The sequence below is a fragment of the Vanellus vanellus genome (assembly GCF_965231255.1).
Source record: "Vanellus vanellus genome assembly, chromosome: 3".
In the NCBI taxonomy this organism is placed as follows: domain Eukaryota; kingdom Metazoa; phylum Chordata; class Aves; order Charadriiformes; family Charadriidae; genus Vanellus; species Vanellus vanellus.
This window is the reverse complement of record NC_138907.1, coordinates 56,305,027-56,326,483: the sequence shown is the minus strand read 5'-3', so window position 1 is coordinate 56,326,483 and position 21,457 is coordinate 56,305,027. Positions and strand designations below refer to the sequence as shown.

At 42.9% G+C, this 21,457-nt stretch overlaps 1 protein-coding gene across 2 annotated transcripts in view; it reads right to left on the bottom strand.

The window, feature by feature from the left end:
• The window catches only part of SASH1 (SAM and SH3 domain containing 1), a gene marked incomplete at its 5' end in the record, with an annotated part of 571,880 nt that overhangs the window by 54,339 nt on the left and 496,084 nt on the right, over positions 1 to 21,457 (bottom strand). For both annotated transcript variants that reach the window (XM_082480255.1, XM_082480256.1), the window contains 2 exons: positions 8,107 to 8,156; positions 8,270 to 8,320. In XM_082480255.1, the coding sequence (XP_082336381.1) occupies positions 8,107 to 8,156; positions 8,270 to 8,320 (101 nt within the window). The remainder of the gene's footprint in view (positions 1 to 8,106; positions 8,157 to 8,269; positions 8,321 to 21,457) is intronic.

Below are 21,457 nucleotides of genomic sequence, written 5' to 3'. Positions count from 1 at the left end.
CCTTAACAGAAGTGAGTTTACATTCAACGCTAAAATAAGCAAGTACACAAACAGGACTGACACAAAAGTCACTCTTTCAAATGCTGGAGGTTTGCAAATGACAGAGTACCTGGGGATACCAGCTGAAAAAAGCTGACTGAGAAAAACCCAACACATTAATCCTAAAAGGCGTAAGGATGGGAAATTCCAATGGCAGTACAAAGAATGAAAATATATGGGAATAGCTGTACAACTGTCATTACTCATGCTCAAGAAAGATGAATTCAAACCAGAAGTAAGAAAAAGCTGTTAGTAAGAAAAGCTGTTAGAATAGTCAGGGAACCGGACAGCTTATCTTAAGAGAGAAAGCTAGAAAAGTTTTGCCTGTTCAGTCTGTCAAAATTGAAAACTGCAAGAAGATTAATGTATTGCCTATTAATCAATCAGGCACAGGAACAAGTAGACATAAGCTGGAAAGAAATTAGAAAAGAGGAGTTAACAGTTCCTAACTATTTGGACAAACTTCCAACAGTAAGTAGAGAAAGGGAGGGCAGCTTTAAAAACTAACTGCTTTGAAGAGGGTCCTTGGAAGACACAGACCAGACATCTTTGACAACAAAGATCTGGACACGAGGACTGTCTCTGGAGGACACTTCTGGTTCATCTCTTGCAGCCTGTGGGTTTTGCATGAACAATGGCAAAGCCAGGCATCCAAAGCAGTCTTTGAATTTATCTTTCCACAAAAGTGCTGTAGTGGGGGTGACCTTGCTATACCTAAGCAATCCTCCCTTTTATAAATGAACCCTTGAAAACTGGAGGTGGGCTCCAAAACTTGGTGCACAAGGAAGAACCAATGCACACATTTGCGTCACAAGCCAACTGAGACTGTATCTGATTATTAGGATAGGTTTTAACTAGGCTGTACTGAGCTATGAGGCTAGTTTTATCTGTTAACTCTGGACTGATTGTGATCTTAGACAGAAAACCAGCAAGGCTTATCTCGCATACAGAGCGGTTGATTTTACAAGAGACACAGTCATACATGCCCTGAGATGTGAATGTGCCGGTACATCGCAGAACTGGGAAAGGAAACAAATGACACCATGTGCTGCTTTCATGAATGTGCCTGTTGATTTTTGAAAGCTCATCGTTCTTGAAGCAGAACAAACATGGGAACTGAGAATGGTGGGATTTCTGATGTTTTTTTTGTTTCAACACTAAGTATTTTAAATGCAAATGTGCTTTAACACATGGCCGCATCTCATTTACGGACCATAAAATCCACAGGTGCATAGCACCATCTGATAATGAAACCACTACTGTTATGTTCTTCAATAAACCGATAGTGGCCCTCTTATTCCCTCCCAATGACTATTTATAGCCCATTGAGGAAAATGCTTTGGATGGGATTTTCAATCTACAAATATTAGGCACGTTCATAGCGGTGAATAAACCAATGCAAAAGTGCACACTGGCTCTGCTGCAAAGCCATTTGGTTATCCACGTACATTAGAAATGGCCCAGTCACATAATTAGTATGAAAAACTGACAGACTTGTAACTGCTCCTGACTGAATACAAGATAATTTATCTAACCAGAGCTGGCACAGGGAAGAAAACGGGCCTTTGGTATTTTTATCAAATTTGCATGAACCTGAAGAGAAAGCAGGCCTGCAAGGTTCTGACCTTGCTGGCACCAGTGTGAGAAAGGGATGGAAAGCAAAGACGTTTCATTCAATTATCTTCTCATTAGGTTTCCATAGCAATGGCTCTTTAACCAGGTCAAAACTTTCTCAGTGGAAACAAACACTGAGCTGCTTGTGGGCTGTGCGTGCGTATGTGTATTTTCTGCCACCACCAGCACAGAAGCCACCACGTTGGTCCCACAGGCTCGGTTCGGTGACTGGCAGCGGGCAGATGAGGCTACATCACGTATTTAATAGATGACTGGTGGGTCCCAGCCAGGAGGCAGATAATTGTCAGCTAAAAACTCTTTGATAGCAAAGAGCAGGGTCCAACGTACTGCATGCAATGCACCCTGGTCTGAGTGCATTGCTCACTCCGTGCCGTGCCGACTAGCTGCGACAAGTCGGGCTGTCTCATGAAAGGCGCCGTTCATGCTTCCTCGTACAAAATTACCAGGCTTGAAATCTTCTTCCAGCTGCTCAAAGGCGCACTGGTTTCCCTCCTCACGTGTCCCAGGCGGCGTTTGGCTGGCCTCTCACTCCCATTGTGCGGGTTATTGTGAGAGTTTCCTGCCCTACTTCTCTTGAGGAGGCTGTTTAAAGGCAGCATGAATAATTTGGCTTTGACTAAATCAGGTCTCAAACAAGTGAAAACAGGGCCATACACATTCACTGATTCTTTTTGATTGCTGCAAGCAGGGGTATAAAAAAGTATCTTAAATGCAGACGTCTCAAGTGCAGCAAGCTCTTACGTCTTTTTCTTCCAATATTCCTTTCCATTTTTAAACTATGCAAAAGGAACAATATATTCTGTTAGTAATTAAGTGCAGCCTTTAGCATCCTTGATTTGGGGGATTTGTTTATTTTCTGCTTCGTTCTTCTCAGTTTCTGCCCTCTCTCTGCCTCACATCCTCTGTCAGACCTGCGCTCCTGTTTCTTTGCAGATGAGCTTACAAATACCTGCCAAAGTCAATTTGGGCACCTTGAGAAGCTGCCAGAATCAAACGTGATGGAATTTAAGCCCCCCCCATCCATGACCTGGAGGGATGATTTAATAACCTTCTGCATTCAAAGCTTGACCTGCAGTTTGAATGCTGCAGGGGAAGAGGATTAGGAAATCTAGTGTTAAAAACTACTGGCAAAGGCCAGTAGATAGTCTACAGCGGCAGAATCGAGGCTTGCATGAACCTGTTCGCAAAACGAAAGCCGTTTTTAAAGAGACTGCTGCTTTCACTGAAAATCACTGTGGAAGATGGGAACACTGAACTGCAGGCACACTCCAAGCCTCAGGCTAATTTGTAGTTCAAGTGTATACCACAGGACGGTGACTGGCTTTACTATGGCACAATCCATTTCAGAAAATCCCTAAAAATAGATTCAGTCAATAGTTTCTCCTGCAGAGACAACAGCATGCAGATAGCAGCCACTTGTTGTGGCCTCACTGGTTGCCTGCTGACGACCTCAGAGAAAACTCTAACGCCCCAGCAGCCTACGACTCCTCCTCTGACATTCCCAACAAGCCATCAGAGATCTGGCCAAACTGTATGAACTCAATGTGCGAGGGGCTCAGTGCGAGATGTACGTCCTGCACAGAGAGGATGACAAAGACATTCACTCTTGGGAGCAGCTGAGGCAGGGAGTTGAGGACACAGCTGCCGGGGGCACAGCAGCTCCCCCACACCAGGGGAATGTAAAGCCCCCAAGCAATGCCGCCCTGTGCCGCCTGCACCCCACATGTGTGTGCTTTTCTCCAGCACCTTCTGCTTGAAAAGTCTGTTTCTGCTCAGCTCCTTGCTCTCGCAGAGTCTGGGACTTAAGTCTTGAGGATCACAGGGTTGAGAATACTTAAACTGTACTGTGCCACAGGCTGAGGAGTACAGCAGGATGAATTGTGGCACTTAACATGAATTACGACCATTTACTTGGTCAGCAGTGTGCTTGAGTGGTACAGTCCAAGAAACAGCAGGTGATTCACGTAGGATGTGACAATTCATAACACCCAATGCCACGCAAAGGTGGTGGGAACGCCTGCGAAACACCAGATAGCCGTAACTGTTACCTCATGCCTTGTTTTTTGTCTTTCCTTTCTCTAGCAGCTGCAAAAAAAAAAAAAAAAAAAAAAGAGTATATAGGAGTGACTGTACCTCATCCTATCTGTATGCAGTGCTCTTGGATCCCTCACCTGCTTCCTTCTCTTTCCTGGCAGTTCTCCGATACACCACATTTGAAACTTGCCCAGAGGCTGCTGGACCAAACAGTGACAGCAAACAGATCTATTTCCCAAGAGGGAAAACACACAACTTCCCCTCTGCAACATCCCCAGTTCTTCTAAAAACAGGATGAGAGTCAGGATGCAGAAGCCTGAGTTCAGGGGACTGGGTTTAACCTGGATTTCCTGGCAAACGTGCAGAGCTCATCAGTCTGTCATGTAGATTTGAATGCTCAAAAACGGGAACAGGCTAAAAGTTGGATTACATTGTTTTAAATGTTCTGTTTACAATTATGAGAAAACCCTGCTCAGTCCCCTGAGTAAACATCCTTGGGGTGTTGCCATCACTTGGAAATAATAGGGATTGTATATACAATACAGACCAACATGGTATGGGGACAAAGAAGCAACAGTAACTGCTAAGAACACATTTACTGCATATTTGTTACACTGATGATTCTTCTAGCAAATGCAGAAGTCATTGTGTCTATGCAGGAGCACCTGCCGTTCTGCAAAGATTTTTGTTGAAAACGAGTAATACCACTGTTAAAGATGCTACTGCCACTTCGCTGAAGGCACACTGAGAATCTACAAACTTACACTAGCACCACAACGGACAGCAAGACTGCAGTTTAAAAGATGGGAATCTTGAAAAGGGCAGAGGGAAATGAAATTTATTATTAAGAGAAGAAAGCTACAAACATCTCATTCCATGCTTTGCATTATTTGCTGAATATTGTATGTCTCAGAAGCCTGACCAACTGTTTCAATTTACAGAAGGAACTCCAGTATGGCCAAAAAATCAGAGGAATTGTGAGGCCAAGCTTGAACAAACATGACTTTGTTTTCTGTTGTTTACAGATAGCTTTTCAGGCCACTTCAGTACCCTTGCTGTTATTCGCATAAATCTCAAAAGCCTTTGCTACAGTGAAGATTTTTCTCTTTGTTATAGTCAAGCGAATGAAAACCACCTTTGGTAGGGCATTTATAATGCACAGAGCAGGTTCATACGTGCAGTCTTTTTTTGTAGCTTCGTCTAATTAACAGGAACAGTGTTGTCAGCAACAGAGGAAGGTAGCATTGTCCCAAATGCCTTTTGGAGGGGCAATGACTTGAAGTGACAAGCAGCTCTGCCTCCAGCCTCGTTTAACCCCTTTTGCCTCCCTCCAGGCACTACGGCTGCTCTTCTGTGTTACAGCACATCACCCACTAGACAGACACTTGTTGAGCAACTTGCCGGACAGAGGGCACCGACTAATTTCATGCTGGCTTTGAACAGACTGGGCAGCAAGGTTAGTAAGACTCAAGGCAAGACTGAACATACACTGCTTGTCCTCACAAACAGGATTTTTCCCTACCACGGAGCACCAAGGCTAATCTGTTTTCAGTGCGGTGTACAGTGGAGCCTGTCAGGCTCTCTCTTCAGTTGGGCACCACAGAAAAGGAAAACCAAACCAGGTTAAAACAAACATAGCTTCTTCCAGACTCCCTCAAAGCCTCTTTCTGTCTGGAATCTCTCAGCTCTGGCAAATTAAACAGCCATCCAGGTGTGTTATTTTAAAACTTTAGACCTTGTTGGTGTTAAGCTGCAGGGTGTGCAGGCAGCAGCACTGGGTGAGGGAGCTACTGAGAGCAACCACATTCCAGCTGGCCACTTGCTCACCCTCCTCCCTACCCCACTGTGTGTTTTTCCTTGGGACTTGCTTTAACTTACTGAAGCAGCATGCTCAGAACACAGAAAAAACTCACCTCACCCTGAGAAAACGTTTACATTTTCAATATGTAGAAATATAACATTTCCTGGGCAAGCAGTTACTTGGGCTTTGGAAGAGTACTCACATAACAGATTTTTCAGCTCCTGAAAATCTAGATGTCTATTATGGGACAAATCTCTCCTTTTGCCCCCCAAATCTCTTTGTGAATATGAGAAACCAATGCACATCTGCATCGAGTTTCAGGTTTGGCAAACTGGAGTCTTCTCACAACAAAAGAAGTTTTGTAAAAGGTTTAACCCAGATCTTTCACACAGCATGAGGAGGCCACAAAAGCAGCAGCCCCAAAGGGACAAGCTTTCCTGTCTCCCAGCATGCCCACACAGCAAATTCAGATGAAAGCCATAAACTAAACACCAAACCCAAAAAAACCCTCCAGGGCCAACATGCCATCCTCCCCCCAAAACCATCAAATTCAACATGTTAGTAGCAAGTACAGACGTATCAGATGGACTTGAAGTGGTCATTTTCCTGCAGATCAATTTTATAAACACTGCCTCCCATGACAATTCAGCCCTCCAAGCTAGAGGGATGAAACAACTATTGATGTGGCAGGCTGTCACTAACAGGCACAGGCCTGTATAATTTTGGTTTTGAATAATTTGTACGGTATTAAGTAGATATCATTTATTTTCAACACCTTCCCAATTAGTATGCATCACTTTGCCTTGTTTCTTACTGCACAGATATTTCACACAACCTACCCTGTGCCAGTTTCATGTATCTGATCAGGTTAATCATGTACAACCTTGAACTGACAGACAAATTCTCAAACAGGACACTTCCATTCTTGAAAAATCCACAAAAATCACAGGTCCCTTCATCTGGACTAAGATAACAAGGTTAATTTCCTTTCAGTGAGGTAAACGGGCTCTCAGAGTCACTCAGAAGATGTTATCGTAGATACTGTCTTCTCATTCAGTTATTTGTGGTACAACACCTACACAGAGACACAATTTAGGAAGCTGGCTAAAACCTGTAAGAGGACCTTATTCCCAGTTGTGTGCTGTCCTCCTGCAAGATCTTTATCTCATTATTACCTGAGGTGGGATGATGATATTTACCCATGGGGAAAGTGCTTTGAGACTGAGAGAAAAGCATGATTACAGGATAACCTTGGAGGCTTACTTCCCAGATTACAGTTCTCATAATGTTCCCATCCACTTGGCAGTTCTGGTTTCACTATAATGTTAGACAGGGAGGTATCCTTGAAGAAAATTTCTCCATCTTTCAGTATCTGAAGCACTAGTTTTAAGCCCTAAGCCTTCTAGGCTTTCTCTGTTAACGGCACGTAAAACGGGGGCAGTGATGGTACCCAAGGTAAAATTCACCTCATCTGTCTTAAGCTGTTTTGAAAATGAGCATCTACCTCAGGCGAACCATCCCTGCTTTCTCTCCAAGTTACAAAGACAAAAGGCACCTCTAAAAGATAATTTACTGCTTTCCAAGATCTTTAGCATGAACCAGCTTTCAGACAATCCCACAAAAACTCCTAAGCAGCTGTTCCCTACCATACAACTGATTTCTACACAGCCAGCGTGCAGGCAAGTCCCATACCCCACATCCACCACAACTACCTCTGGGACTGACATTCCTTCTGCTGAACTAGCAACAGCAAGGGCAGCAATTTCTTACAACCTTCCTATTATTGTCCAGTGTTGAATCACTAGAAGATATTCAAATGTGGGACTGTAAAACCTTACGAAAGCACGTCACATCACAACTGGATTCCACATACTCCCTCTGAACCAGTACAGCTGGCACTATCCCATGAAGGGCAGGCAATTGGAAATACAGTGTCAGTTGTCTTCATGCACTGCTGCACGTTACCCTTAGCAGTAGGGATCCAAGATCTTGGGATCAAAGGAAGGAGGCGCAGAAAACAAGCACACACATTGCAGCAGGAGGTGACAGTAAACAGAAACCCTCTCAGTCCTCACAGAGAGGTTTTTATTAAGGACTGCTAAAATTAAAGCTCCTTTTAACTTGGTTTTAAATGCTTCATTCCCTTGGCACCTTCTTCAAAAGCACAGTTACAAACCCAGGAGTGCACAGGAAAAGGAAAGTGATTTAAGTTTGTAACTCTCCCTTCCCCTTGCCTATCTCTTTTTGGCTGCATTTAGGTCTAGTCACAGAAAGTTATTTTTTAAGCAGGTTTAATTTGCAGAGAACGTGAATTAAGTGAAGTTCCTCAAAAATGACAATGAGTCATCTTGGAGTATGCACACCCCAAGTCCTCACAGAGATGAGAAAAGATAACCCTCCCTTGATCAAAAAAACAAAATAATAAAAGGCCAAGAGAGAACAAGGAAAGAAGCAGGTTCCAAAATGGGATTCATTAGTAGGGGCTGGATCTGAAATTTTGAAACACCAATGCAATCTAAAATTCATTTACTCCAAGGAAAAAGAAAATGTACCAAATTCCCCCTCCTTCCTTTCTCACATCCTGTGCCTTCACTTACTTTCTTTCAGTGTCAGGTGTTGACGCAGTGCTGCTGAGACCAAGTGACTCCTGCAAGAGAAGACACATAGCAGTGAGAGCAGCCTTTGCCCAATTTATGCAGAATATCAAATTAAAGAACGAACAAACAAACAAGCACAGATAGTCAAAAGTAAAGTCCTTACCTCAATCTGGGATCGCATCTGTAGAGATGTGGGGCTGGCATCAGGTTTCTCCTAAAACAGAACAAATGTCAGGTTAATGAAATATCCAAACACTAGAAAGAAGAAATTTGAAGGGGAGAAAAAGGGAAGAAGAAACAGGGTAACAGAACCTAGGACTACCTCAAAATCATTGAAACAGGAAACACTAACCTCTCCAGAAGGAACTGCTTTCAGTATAAATTCTGAAAGATTCCAGCAAAACCTCTAATTCCATCCTTAGCACTGGAGAATATAGAAGAAGGTAAAATTGCCAGCCAGAAGTGATTAAAAACAAAACAGAAATAGGAATGTGCTATTTTCACTAGACTGTCACACTATTTGTTAGGTAAGTTCAAGTGCGATTTCCCAAAATCTACCTTCAGGAAGAATCTACAGGGAAAATCCGGCATTGAAATAGCATTCTCTGAGCTAAAAATACTGAGAGGATTCCGATACATTTCAGCAAGGTCAATTTTTTGCACAGAAATTTGTCAACAGGACAGAGTTCAAATCACTTTCTTTCAAACATCTAGGATATAACCATCTACTCCAGGACTTGGTCACAGAATTGTAGAATTGTCTAGACTGGAAGGGACCTTGAAAACCATCAAGTCCAAACATCAACCTAACACTGCCAAAACCACCAAACCATGTCCCTAAGCACATCCACCCATCTTTTAAATACCTCCAGGGATGGCAACTCCACCACCTCCCTGGGCAGCCTGTTCCAATGCCTATCAACCCTTTCTGTGAAGAACTTTTTGCTAATATCCATCCTAAACCTCCCCTGGTGTAACTTGAGGCCATTTCCTCTTGTCCTATCGCTTGTTACTGGTGAGAAGAGACTGACCCCCACCTCTCTACAACCTCCCTTCCGGTAGTTGTAGTGAGCGATAAGGTCTCCCCTCAGCCTCCTTTTCTCCAGGCTAAACAACCCCAGTTCCCTCAGCCGCTCCCCATAAGACTTGTTCTCCAGAAACCTCACCAGCTTCGTTGCCCTTCTCTGGACACGATCGACCACCTCAACATCTTTCGTGTAGTGAGGGGCCCAAAAGTAAACACAGTGCTTGAGGTGAGGCCTTACCAATGCCAAGTACACATCCAGGCTCCCTTTGCAGTTGATGGAGAGAGACGGCAACTCTCACAGAACAACTTGCCCAACGGGTTTCAGCTGCCTTACGTTAGATGAGGCAAGTCACACTGGTGGTATCTAATTTAAGATTACAAGCCAGCTGCCTAAAAGGCACATACTATTAACAACGAGTCTAGCTGAAGTCAGTGGGAAAACTCCAATTAGAATGGAGGAAGAAATTATAGTTGTCAGTACTGAGAACTACACTTTGCTGGTTGATCTGCATGTGAAATCATGGGGGAACCGACTTATGGCTACTTTATTCTCAGACAGTCCTACCCCTATCGAAGTTATTGCTGTAACTGAAAGGCCATCATAGCTGAGTAAGCAACCACAGCAAGATACGCACTCCAAAAAAATTAAAAAAGGACGTGGATTTATTTCTCAATACTGGAGGTCTTTTTGTTCACGCATTCCTCAGCCTACATGTAAGTCTCTTATCTCTGTGAAATTGTACTTCCTATGCCCTTTGTTTACAGAAAGGGTGACAAAACGTTCTTGAGATTTAATACAAAAAAAAAAGAAAACCAGACACAATTTTCTGGAAATGCAGCCTTTTAATACTAAACAGGAAATTACCACTGACTGCCATGGAACAGTGTTGGATTAGCCCGCCCAGAAAGTCTGCAAGATCTAGAGTAGAGAGGAGCCTGCTCTGCTGTCACACGACTGCGTTAGCTTGCACTGCTGGCTGCAGCAGCCAGGAGGGCACAGGATGGCTCATGGCCACGTGCTTGCTAGTAATCAGGGCTAACACAGAATCACCGCCCAACTGGGCGGTTTTGCCTGACCATGCATGGTCTGCGTATCTGCTTTGCTGATTTTATAGCATGAAAAGGGAAATGAAGTCCTTGAGTGGAAGTCTGCACGGAAAGGCCACCACGTTCACTTACTGACAAGATCCAACAGGATTCCTCTAGTCAAGCAGAAGCTGGACTGAGCCCAGGGAAATTCCACAGATGTTCACAGATCAGAAAAGTGAAATTAGCTATTTGGCACCAGTCATCCCTCTGTTTCTCCATTAGCTCTGTCAAAATGGAATCCGAGTAAGTTTTGAAACTGGAAAAGACTGCAGGCACATCGCTGCAAATCCTCTTCTGGCACTCTCCCACCTCCACCTAGCAGTGCGCAAGGAGAGAGGGAAAGACAAGCCCCATGGTCCAAACCACGGTTTCCCATTCATGAGTGCCTCGTTTGTCCACACACTGCTTCACAGACGAAAAAAGCAGCATTTTATCAGCTATCCCATCTTAAAGTTTCAATTTGCCAGTCAGGAGAATCCGGAATCCGCTGTGTCCCCAACATGCCTTTAGATCCCAACTTCCTGAAGATTTATCTGCTGCTTTAAAACACTTCTTGCTGCAATTTTTTTTTTTTTTTTAAATACACCAGCTTTTGTAAACTGGTACTATCTGGGTTCCCAACGCTTTATAGAAGTCTTCTGCTTAAGCAGTTTCTTGTGAAGTTGTAGACTGAGATTGCAATTAGGTGGGAAGTTACTATTTTCAGCCTAAAACTATTCAGCTGAATAGTCAGCGGTATCACGTGTAACAAAACCCTAAAAAAGCTGACTGTATTTGCTTTCTTTTTTCTCATTTACTGTCAAGCCCACCCTGTTAGAACAGGAAGACTTTTATAGGATCAAGATGACTGTGGAGGACAGAAGCAAGGCCAACTCTCCTCTCCCTCCTCTAAAGCTCTACTTTGGAATGCTAGAATGCAAAACACTTGATAGTTCCATAATGTTGTGATTAATATTCCTACCTGTCTTTCCAGCAGAATATTTTTCCTATTGTTGTTTAGACAAGAAACCAAAGGAAAATACTTTGGAAAATACTATTCTCCACTGAACTTCTGGCACAGATCTATATCACAGAACTTTTATCAGCCTTAAGCAATTCTATTTATTTAGGTTAAAATCCATTAAACCTCACATTAAAACCCACAGGTTGTGTTGACTTTAATGCAGCAGGATCAGGGCCTTTTTTATACGAAGGGCTGATTCTAGAAGGTTGAGCAAATGTTGTACCGTTGGCATGCTCTCAAGCATGCTATAACTTCTTTTCAAAAAATATTTTCAAAGATTAGTTTCATGAAAGTACATCTTTCACCTTTCTGAACCAAACCTTAAAAATGAAACAGAGGAGAGCTTGGGTTTATAGAAACAGTGGCTGCAGTAACAGACAACCCTTCCCTGGAGGGAAGGGGTGCCTGGAGGCATTTCCAGGACTCGGGTCTAAACCAAGCAAGCATCAGAGCAATAAGTATTTTCTGTCCTAGCAGTCTGCTGCCCCAGATAACTGCCCTCCACGCGTGCCCATAAAGCTTGTCTGAGATGTACCAGACATTCACTCCACCTACACACTATGAAGTGTTGGTGCAATAAACCCAATGATCTGAGAAAGTACCCCATGAAGTGCAGACTCCTTAAGCTATGAGATTGAGGGCAAAGAATGGCTTAGCACCAGCTTGTCCAGCTCTCCTCTAGGTCCAAGGTTAGCAGGGCACAGAATCTCAAATACTGATAATAAAACCAGAGGGAGCTGTTAAAAATTAGTAATGCTAATAACCTGTAGAGTGAAGCCCACTGAATTTAAACTAGGGATTCCTCCACCTAGCCACCTACTGCCGATTTAGAACAAGCTCAGCTTCCACAAACATTTTGTTCTCCCAGCTTTAAAGCCATATTCTTAGCAGTCCTATTTCCTTCTTGTCTCCTCCTTCACCCAAAGCCTATGCCATCAAGAGCACAGCCGCAGGACAATGCCCCGAGGCCCCGGCTGAAGCTGTGACCCAGCAGCTCGAGGAAGGGAAGGTCCGCAGGTGTCGTGCTGCCCAGGTACTGCCTGGTGTCACCAACCCTTCTGCACTGCGGGCGCTGCAGAAAGCAACTGTGGAGCTGAACTGATAAGCCTCAGGAGCTCTGGTGCAGAAGTGCGAATCAGCAAAGTGCTTTTTACAAATCTCTCATTTTGAAAGAAAACATGAGTTGTAAGCTTAACAAGCAGGATTTGTGGCTTATGCTTCAAGCCTTAAGTTGTTTGCCTCAGGGCTCAAGAAAGAAGTTTTCTTCACAGGTAGCTTTTCCGCTTACTTTGTAGACTGTGTGATTTATGTGAACATTTGGATACATTTTCTTTTCAAATTATTGTAGGCTTCTAAATATTGTGATTTTGGTTTTATATACTACCTTCCTCGAAAAAATCTTGAAGACAGTCATTTATGAGCTAAGCCTGAAAAATGCATGCTGGAAGAAAGTACAAAGCATAAAATACACAGGGAAGAAGCTGGAAACCCATTTCCTGACTGGAATGGCAGGGTTTGAACTCATGAGGGACACTTCCTCCTGTGATAACTTCAGTTCAGTTGTTCTCTGTATAATGTAACAGATAAGGGACATCTCCACCATGAAGGCGTTGCTGTTCTGCTCCTGCAATACACAAACATAGTAGAGAAGAGCATCCAAAAGGAAACCTGGTTACCCAGGGTAAGGCTTACACATTCCAGGGGGAATGTGCCTATTTTAATTACCTAAACATTAAGCTTCATCTATGCTCCACACCACAACTTAGTTTAGGAAATTACATTCATTGAATGAATCCCTTCTAATTAGAAATTCATGAACCTCTTCACAGTTTCTGCCACAGGAGCTGTATCTACTTGAATTATAAATTTAAACATTCCTCTGCGGCTCCCAAGACAGGATTAATCTCACTGTGCAGACAGCGACTGCGCAAAGTGGGACCCAGATGAGCGCTGGGAAAATTCAGTGACATAACCAGTAGAAAAGGAGATGGCTAAAATGTTCATAAATTTATTAATAATTTTATGAAACCATTTCAGCAGGTCTAAATAAGGCACCTACAGCAGAAAACTTCTGTGAGAAAATTCTGGCAGTCTCTTCCCCCAAACATCTTCCCTGTTTGTTCCAAACACACATTGCATGTTCTAGTCTATCTTCTGAAATGATTAAACAAAGCTACATCTGACAGATAGCCAGAGCACGGAAGGTTTCTAAGAGTTTGTTTTACTTTGAAAGCAATCGTGCTGCCTGGAGTCCTCCACCACACACCACATTTCAGCCTCTGCAGAGGTTCTGGAGAAGGTGAAGGGAAGTCCCTGTGCAGAGACAGCATGGGTACGCAGGTGTGTAGTGGAAACCACCTACAAGTCACTAGCTATGGGTCACAGGTCAGAATAAAGAAATAAAAAAAAAAACCTATCCCCGTGGCAACCACCTCAGCAAATGTTTGAGGGAATTAACCAGCTCAATGAGTTTCCAGTGATACAGATTAGTAAAAGTCCCATTTTGAGTCTCAAAACACAACCTCTGGACCATCCTCGTAGCTGTTTTAGAGAAAAGCGCAGGCTTTCTCCTCCATTACTCTTGCACGTTAGAGCCAGAGCTGACAAATGCTAAATGATAACATCCTACAGCAGCAGCAAAACTCTGGATCAAGGAAATGAGCTATGCAGAAGGAATGGTAAAAATGGGATTTCAAACAATAAATACTTCTACACATGAAATAACAGTCCAAGCATCTCAATGCCTTGTACATAGTGCAGACATAGGTAAACACTTAGCTTAACTACTGATGAAATGCAGCTTCAGAGGGAACATGCTGCTATGGCACTCACATGTCTGCTTTTAGTATTAGGTAGGGAAGAAAAATCATGCCTCTCAGCTTGACGCAAATGCTGGAATCTATCGAACGTAACACATCATGGGGGGAAGCGTTTGACACTCTCCCCTCTGCCAACAATAAAAACAGAAGGGTTTTTTTGTCCATCTCAAATACATTGTATTCAACACTAAGGCTGGAAGCCACAGAGGCTGAAAAACATTCCACAATGATTTTAAAAAACATAATTCATTAGCAATTACAAAGAAACTGCAGCTTTTGTAAAGCCCTGTAACAATGAAAAGCGAGGCAGTGCTAACTCATAAATCCACTTGTAATAAACAGAGGCTGAATCCAGTGAAATTACAGCACAAAGACAAAAAACCAACAGCAACAGGCTTCAGAGAAAGGAAAGTCAATACGGGAACACAGTGTTCTGCAGCGGGGAAATCAAACACCTTCTGATCAATTTTCAAAAAAAGATGAAGCAAGCCCAGAACTACGGTAGCTGTCTCTGTGCTAAAAACATATTAATATAAAGGCATATATATGTGACTGGGACACAGCAGGTCTTTGACTGATGTGTTTTACACCCATTACCCAATGGTAAAATAGCAAAGTGCTCTTGTCCTGGCGTAACTGCATCTATACTAGAGCTCTTGCTGGTATAAACAGAATGAATGAGACCTGCTACGTTTGCCTAAAACTCCTCAGGTTGGTCAGCATTGACTTTTATTGTACAGGTAAAGCCAAAAAGATCTTTCGTGAGGAGAAACAAGGATGCAGAACACAGCGAAAGATGTGGGTTTCCAGAGAGGACTTAAAGAAGGCAAAGGTGTTTTGTGGCACTAGGAAGACCTGTAATGTTTCAGAGGCATGAAAAAACCCAAACAAATCACATCAAGAATGGTTAAATGTGAGGCTGGAGAGGGCTCAGGAGGTGACACAGGGAGGGAGGTGTGAGGCAAAGCCCAACTGGATGCTGCCCAAAGCACGGGGCCCTTCTTGTGCAGGAGCTGACAAGGGGACCAGGGACAAGTCGCCACTTCCCCCAGGGAGAGGGTTTGGCCTGTGGGAAAACACCGCAAGGAAGGCAGAAAATAAATGCATAAACAAACAAACAACAGTTTGTTACATTGTACTTCGGGGTAGGAACAGTCTGGTCAGCCAAGCACAGACTCCTTGGCTAGCTGCCGGCTCTCTGGCGGGGATGGCTATGGCAGCATGCGGGTACCTCGGCCTCAGTCACCACCTGAAGCAATTCCCCCAAACAATTAGGAAGACAGCACCTCTGTGAACAACATATCCCCACTACCACCCCGCATTGTGCTTTCCTGTAACTGCAGGGCCAGGAATTTAGAATGGTTTTGAAGTGAAGTACTCGCAGCATCACCGATAAGATGAAAATAATGACAAGCAGCTTCACAAAAAAGCCAAGACAGAGTATGCCAAACTTCCTTCTGAACATTGACGGTCCTCATCTGGTTTTACGTGCTTTTCAAATTCAGGATACCCACTCACCATGGTCAGTGAAGTTCTCCATTTCCCTCTGTGAAACATTTTTCAGTTCCTACCAATTTTTTATTTTCATGTACTACGTTTGTATTAAGCTTATTTTCCATTTTCTCAATTTCTCTTCAGTACTTTCAAGAATAACAAAAGATGTATTTTCTTTTTTGAAAACTTTTTGAAAACTTTGAAACCTTTACAGCTGTGCTATAAAACCTTTCAAACAGACGTACCATGGAAACATAGGCTAACAACACAGGTCCACCATAAGTTGTATTTGTATTGATACTGTATTTGTGCGCCTACATGCCAATATCCGTGCCTCCGGCACATGAAATTTCAGATGATCTATACTGATAATGAACAGAAGCTGAATCAATCAATACACTTAAGGCTCAGGGATTCTTGTGAAATGGGTTGTTACTGTAATACTGATGAATTTTTGCAAGTATACTCCCTTTCACATCCTCATTTACTGTGCTAGCTAACATTTAAAAACTCTATGTTGTTTTCACTTTATGTTGTACCAAACAATAAGTTACCAATTAATTATTCAGAAGATCTGTAGCAGGAAACACAAACTACAGTTGACTTTGAGTTACTAAATCCTTAAAAACCCTAGCGAAATCCAGGAGTAGGTATATCAGAAGAAAGCACTACTCATTAAGGAATCCACAAAGGGTTTTTTTTTGTATTACCACAAATGCATAGGGTAAAAGCCATGAAATCATGGAATTTCAGAAAAAAAAAAAATACTTTGCGTTAATTTCATTCTGTGAAAGCAGTGATTTAGTTTACTTTGTTAAAAAGGAGGCAGATTAAAAAAAAGTTACAAAAGTTATCTAGTCGAAAACAAAGGTTATTTTATGGGCTAGATGAGGTAACAGCAAGGTGGATTGAGAGTTGGCTGCGGGACAGAACTCAGAGGGTTGTGATCAGTGGCACAGAGTCTAGTTGGAGGCCTGTAACCAGCGGTGTCCCACAGGGGTCAATACTTGGTCCAATCTTATTCAATATATTCATTAATGACCTGGATGAGGGGACAGAGTTTATCGCCAGCAAGTTCACTGATGATACCAAACTGGGTGGGGTGGCTGACACCCCAGAGGGCCACGCTGCCATCCAGCATGACCGGGACAGGCTGGAGAGCTGGGCAGAGAAGAACCTAATGAGGTTCAACAAAACCAAGTGCAAGGTCCTGCACCTGGGGAGGAAGAATGCTAGGCACCAGTATAGGTTAGGTGTGGATCTGGTGGGAAGTACTTCTGAGGAGAAGGATCTGGGGGTCCTAGTAGACAGTAAATTATCCATGGCCCAGCAATGTGCCCTTGTTGCCAAAAAGGCCAATGGAATCCTGGGCTGCACAGGGAAGAGTGTGGCCAGTAGGTCAAAGGAGGTCATTCTCCCCCTCTACTCGGCACTGGGGAGGCCACAACTGGAATACTGTGTCCAGTTTTGGGCTCCCCTGTTCAAAAGGGACAGGGAACTGCTGGAGCGAGTCCAGCGAAGGGCAACTTAGATGATGGAGGGCTTGGAGCACCTCCCTTATGAGGAAAGGCTGAGAGAGCAGGGACTTTTTAGCCTGGAGAAGAGAAGGCTGAGGGGAGACCTTATCATGGCACACATGTATCTAAGGGGTGGGTTGAAGGAGGATGGAGCCAGGCTCTTTTCAGTGGTTCCCAGTGCCAGGACGAGGGGCAACAGGCACAAGTTGGAACATAGGAAGTTCCATTCAAACACAAGAAAAATCTTCTTTATGGTGAGGGTGACAGAGCACTGGCACAGGCTGCCCAAGGAGGTTGTGGAGTCCCCTTCTCTGGAGGTGTTCAAGACCTGCCTGGATGCAGTCCTGAGTAATGTGCTCTAGGCAATCCTGCTTTAGCAGGGGAGTTGGACTAGATGATCTCTAGAGGTCCCTTCCAACTCTGAAAACTCCGTGATTCCATGATTTAGTTTAACACTTTCCACCCACTTTTTTTTTTTTTTTCCAATTTATGTCAACCTGATATCCTGCAATGCATTCTGTGTCAGAAACTTCCATCATTACAGTCACTGTAATGCACAGATTGCCATAAAATTAAGAGTTCTCTCCATTTCTTTTATTTGAGACACCTCACATTCAGATACTCAAAGCAAAAACCAAATACACATGAAAGAGATCCGATTCTCTGTTGGATACTTTAGCTGTGATGGGCAAAACCAGAATTCAGAACTTGACAGCATCCTGGGTGGTGGAAGAAAAGCACCAATTCACGAGAAATCTGGCACTACCCTTTGGGCTGCCTGGTGCTGCTATCAGGCCATGCTCTTCAGAGCTCATGACCTCCTCTTGGCTTCATAAACCTCTGGAAAAATCTGCATCTATAATCCAAGTTTCCAATTTTAAAAAGTCTGTATGTATAGAGGCACATATACCTCCTCTGTGTTTTCTTTTAAACACGAAATTGAACCTTTCAGAACAGAACTAAAGCCTTTATTTAATTCAAGAAAATCTATCGGATTTAAGGCTTTCCCACACCCAGCACAGAATTTCTAAAAGTTTAAGTGCTACTACTGAGAAAATGGATTTCTCTTTTAAATTTTTAGAAAAGCGAAAGAATCCAGTAACAAACAGGAAAAAGAGGCAACAGAACCATGTAATAGAGCTGAGCTGAGCCAGGACCTGACCCACATTATCCCACATCCCTGGCAAATAGTCTTATCATGAGGCTGTGTCCACATGCACGTTTACACGTTTTCTCATCTTTCCATGCAGAAGTTCAAACAGCCTCCTGTTGCATCCTTTCACGCAAAAAGAATTATGTCAAAACTTCAAACATCTGAGCAAAATGGATTCTTGCTTTCCAACTGACAGTAAAATCGTACCTCTTTTTTCCTCTTTCAGAGGTTAAAAACATCAACAGTTGCAAGCTCAAAAATGCAGACATCCTGAACTCGGGTCTTCGTTGGCAGAAAGCCTTGCAGCCCAAGCTTTCCACCCATCCATTTGCAGTGTTTTAGGCTCCGTAGGCCTTTTCTGCTGATTTCTACTTTCAGTTTAGTGTTTTAAATCCAATTTAGTTCCCCCTTAGTGATTCCTATGTTCATTACGTCATGAGAACACCCCAGTTGGAAAGCTATAACAACATGAGATACGCTGATTTCATGACTTATAAACATGGAGGTCTGACCCCCACTTTCATGTACACAAAACTGTACTACATTTGTATTAAGCTTATTTTCCATTTTCTCAATTTCTCTTCAGTACTTTCAAGAATAACAAAAGATGTATTTTCTTTTTGAAAACTGGCAAGGAAGGAGAAAGTGAAGCCCAAGCTAAGACCAATGCCTCCAGGAAACCTGGAGTGGAAACATAAAGTGGGGTCTGACCCCCGCTTCAGCTGCTCTGACAGCAGAAACAGCAGGAATACAAATAGAAAGTTTTTTCAAAACCTTTTCTATCAGACAAACTTGTGTCAGCATATGGGAAACTGACTCTTTGCTAACATTTGTTATTACAATAAACTCATTCTGAAGAAGCAGTTTCTTTCAGAATCCTTTTTAAGAAGGCCCACTTGAAACAGGAAAGAAACTGGTCATACTGGGAAAAGTTTTAATTTTTAATTTTTTTTTTTTTTAAATCTGACTTTTATAATAATTTAAAAAGCAGAATCAACATTTAACTTGAAATCAAACTGGTTTTGTTTACTATGTAGGTATGTGAAACTGAACACCTGAAAATGAAGATGGATAATATGAATTCATTCCCTAGAGCTAGGCACTGAACTGCTCACTCTCAACCGGCATAAACGCACTCCAGGAATGTGAGGGGGTGAGAGAAGAGAGACAAAGGTGGATAGTTGGATGCTAACTTCAAAGTCTTCTAGAAAGTAAGGGAGAAATTAATTTCTCCCTCAAGAGAACTGAAACCAAATTAAACATATTAATGCAAAAAAGGATTAGCCCACAAATTGCTAGTCTGTATTTATACATCCTCCCTGCTATAAAAACTGCCTTTGATAAAGAGACTTAAATTAGCCATTCTCTCTTTACCTTTGAAATTGAAGCCTACATTTGATAGATGCTTTGGGCCAGGTCCTTATGTATTTAAGTCTTCATCACTGGCCATCACACAATCGTTATTACCAAACTGAATTTCGAATCAGCTCTGATGCATTGTATCGTATTTTTTAGGTCCACAGACGACATGAAAGATTGTTCCTATCAAAGGGAAAAAATATTATTGGAGGCCGTTAGACCATTTGGCACAATTCTGTGTATTTACAAAAAAGATACACAGCATACTTGTTTGATAATATTACAAAGTAATTATTGCCTTCTACACATTCATGTTAGAAATCTGTACTTACACAACTATCGATAGAAATAGTCTCAATTTTCTTTTTACATTTAAAGTAAGACCGGACTAGAAACTCTTATACTGTAGATGGAGTAGTTAACAATAGTGGCCCCAAGTGGTGGTGCAGCAAACAGAAACCGTGCTCTATGGGATTACTGCTTCAGCAAGTTTTGCTTTGAAGGGTAATGGTGCAACAGTGACATCTGACAGCTCCAATACTAATGAGCCCAACTGCTGGTAAGGGGTTAAACTAAAGACTTCAATTACACCATTAACAGGTCCCACTGTTGGGCCGGGCTCCAGCCCAGCTGCAGAGCTCCATCCAGTTCTTGCAAAGCTCAGCTGTTCTGCTGAAAAGGCACAAGTGCGCTCCTGCCACATAACCAGCTCTTGGGATAGAAGGCGGGTTTTGCCCTGGCACACCAGCCAGACAGCAGAAAAGTGGTTAATACAGGTTTCAGTGATTCTTAAATTTAAAGAGCAACAAATCTGAATTCTGAGGATCCATCAGATACCTGTAAAATGCTCATATTTTCCTTTGTTCAAAGCAGGAGGCTCAGAGATTTTCCCCGGGAGAGGACAGTGGGGACCAGAACCCTCTCCCCAGGGACACAGCAGCCTTCTGGTGAGATCAGGCTTGTGCGATCGCTGGGGCTGATTCGGGCTCCCTCCAGCCCAGCAGCATCACACTGTTTTCAGGCTAGTATAGGACAGTGATGCACAACTTTGCTTTGCTTCATTGTGTTTTTATGCAGCATGCGGTTATCCCGTCACAGACTGAGACAGGGTCTTTTCCAAACAGAAGGCCAATTGCTGAACAACGAACAGAACTACTACCAAGAACATACCAAAAATAATTACGACACCGTTACGCGCTGCTTACAGAGAAAACATTTGAAACTCAGCAAACAGTCATCCTTCAGTAATCACAGAAAACTCAGACCTGAAAAATCTGCAAAGAAAGCTGCCACCACTGCTCCAAGCAAATCATCTGCAATCATCATCCACAACTATTCACCAGAGAATTAAGCGTCCTCTATCAAAGCCTAACAAATGATTCTCTCATGTAACATTTTCGCCCTGTGCAGTTATACTACATACTCACAATTCAGCTGCTTAGACCGTTTTATTCCTGAAGTGGCAAGTTCCACTTGCAACTTCAGCCATTCTCTCCACCAGACTGTGGGGTCACACTTGACTTCAAGGACGCACAGAATTGGCAATGCAGAAACAAATGAAGCACAAGTGCAGAGCAGACTTGCACTCCAAGAGCCACCCACAGTTTTTCAGTGACACACTGCATACAAGTAGCACATACACTTCATACCAAAGACCGTACACAGCTTTGCACTACCTCACGCACCTTCTTATTCAACCTATCCACTCAGCACCATATTTTACTATTAAAGGAGCATTGCAGTCACAGTTAATCAAATTATGGCATTAAAAATGCTGGCACACATTGCTTTGAAGTTTTATAACTTGTCTTCCAAGCATACATAAAGTGAAACAGAGCCCTCAGCAAGCAGTAACTATTTCTAATTGGAGGTCCATTGAAAACCCAGTGC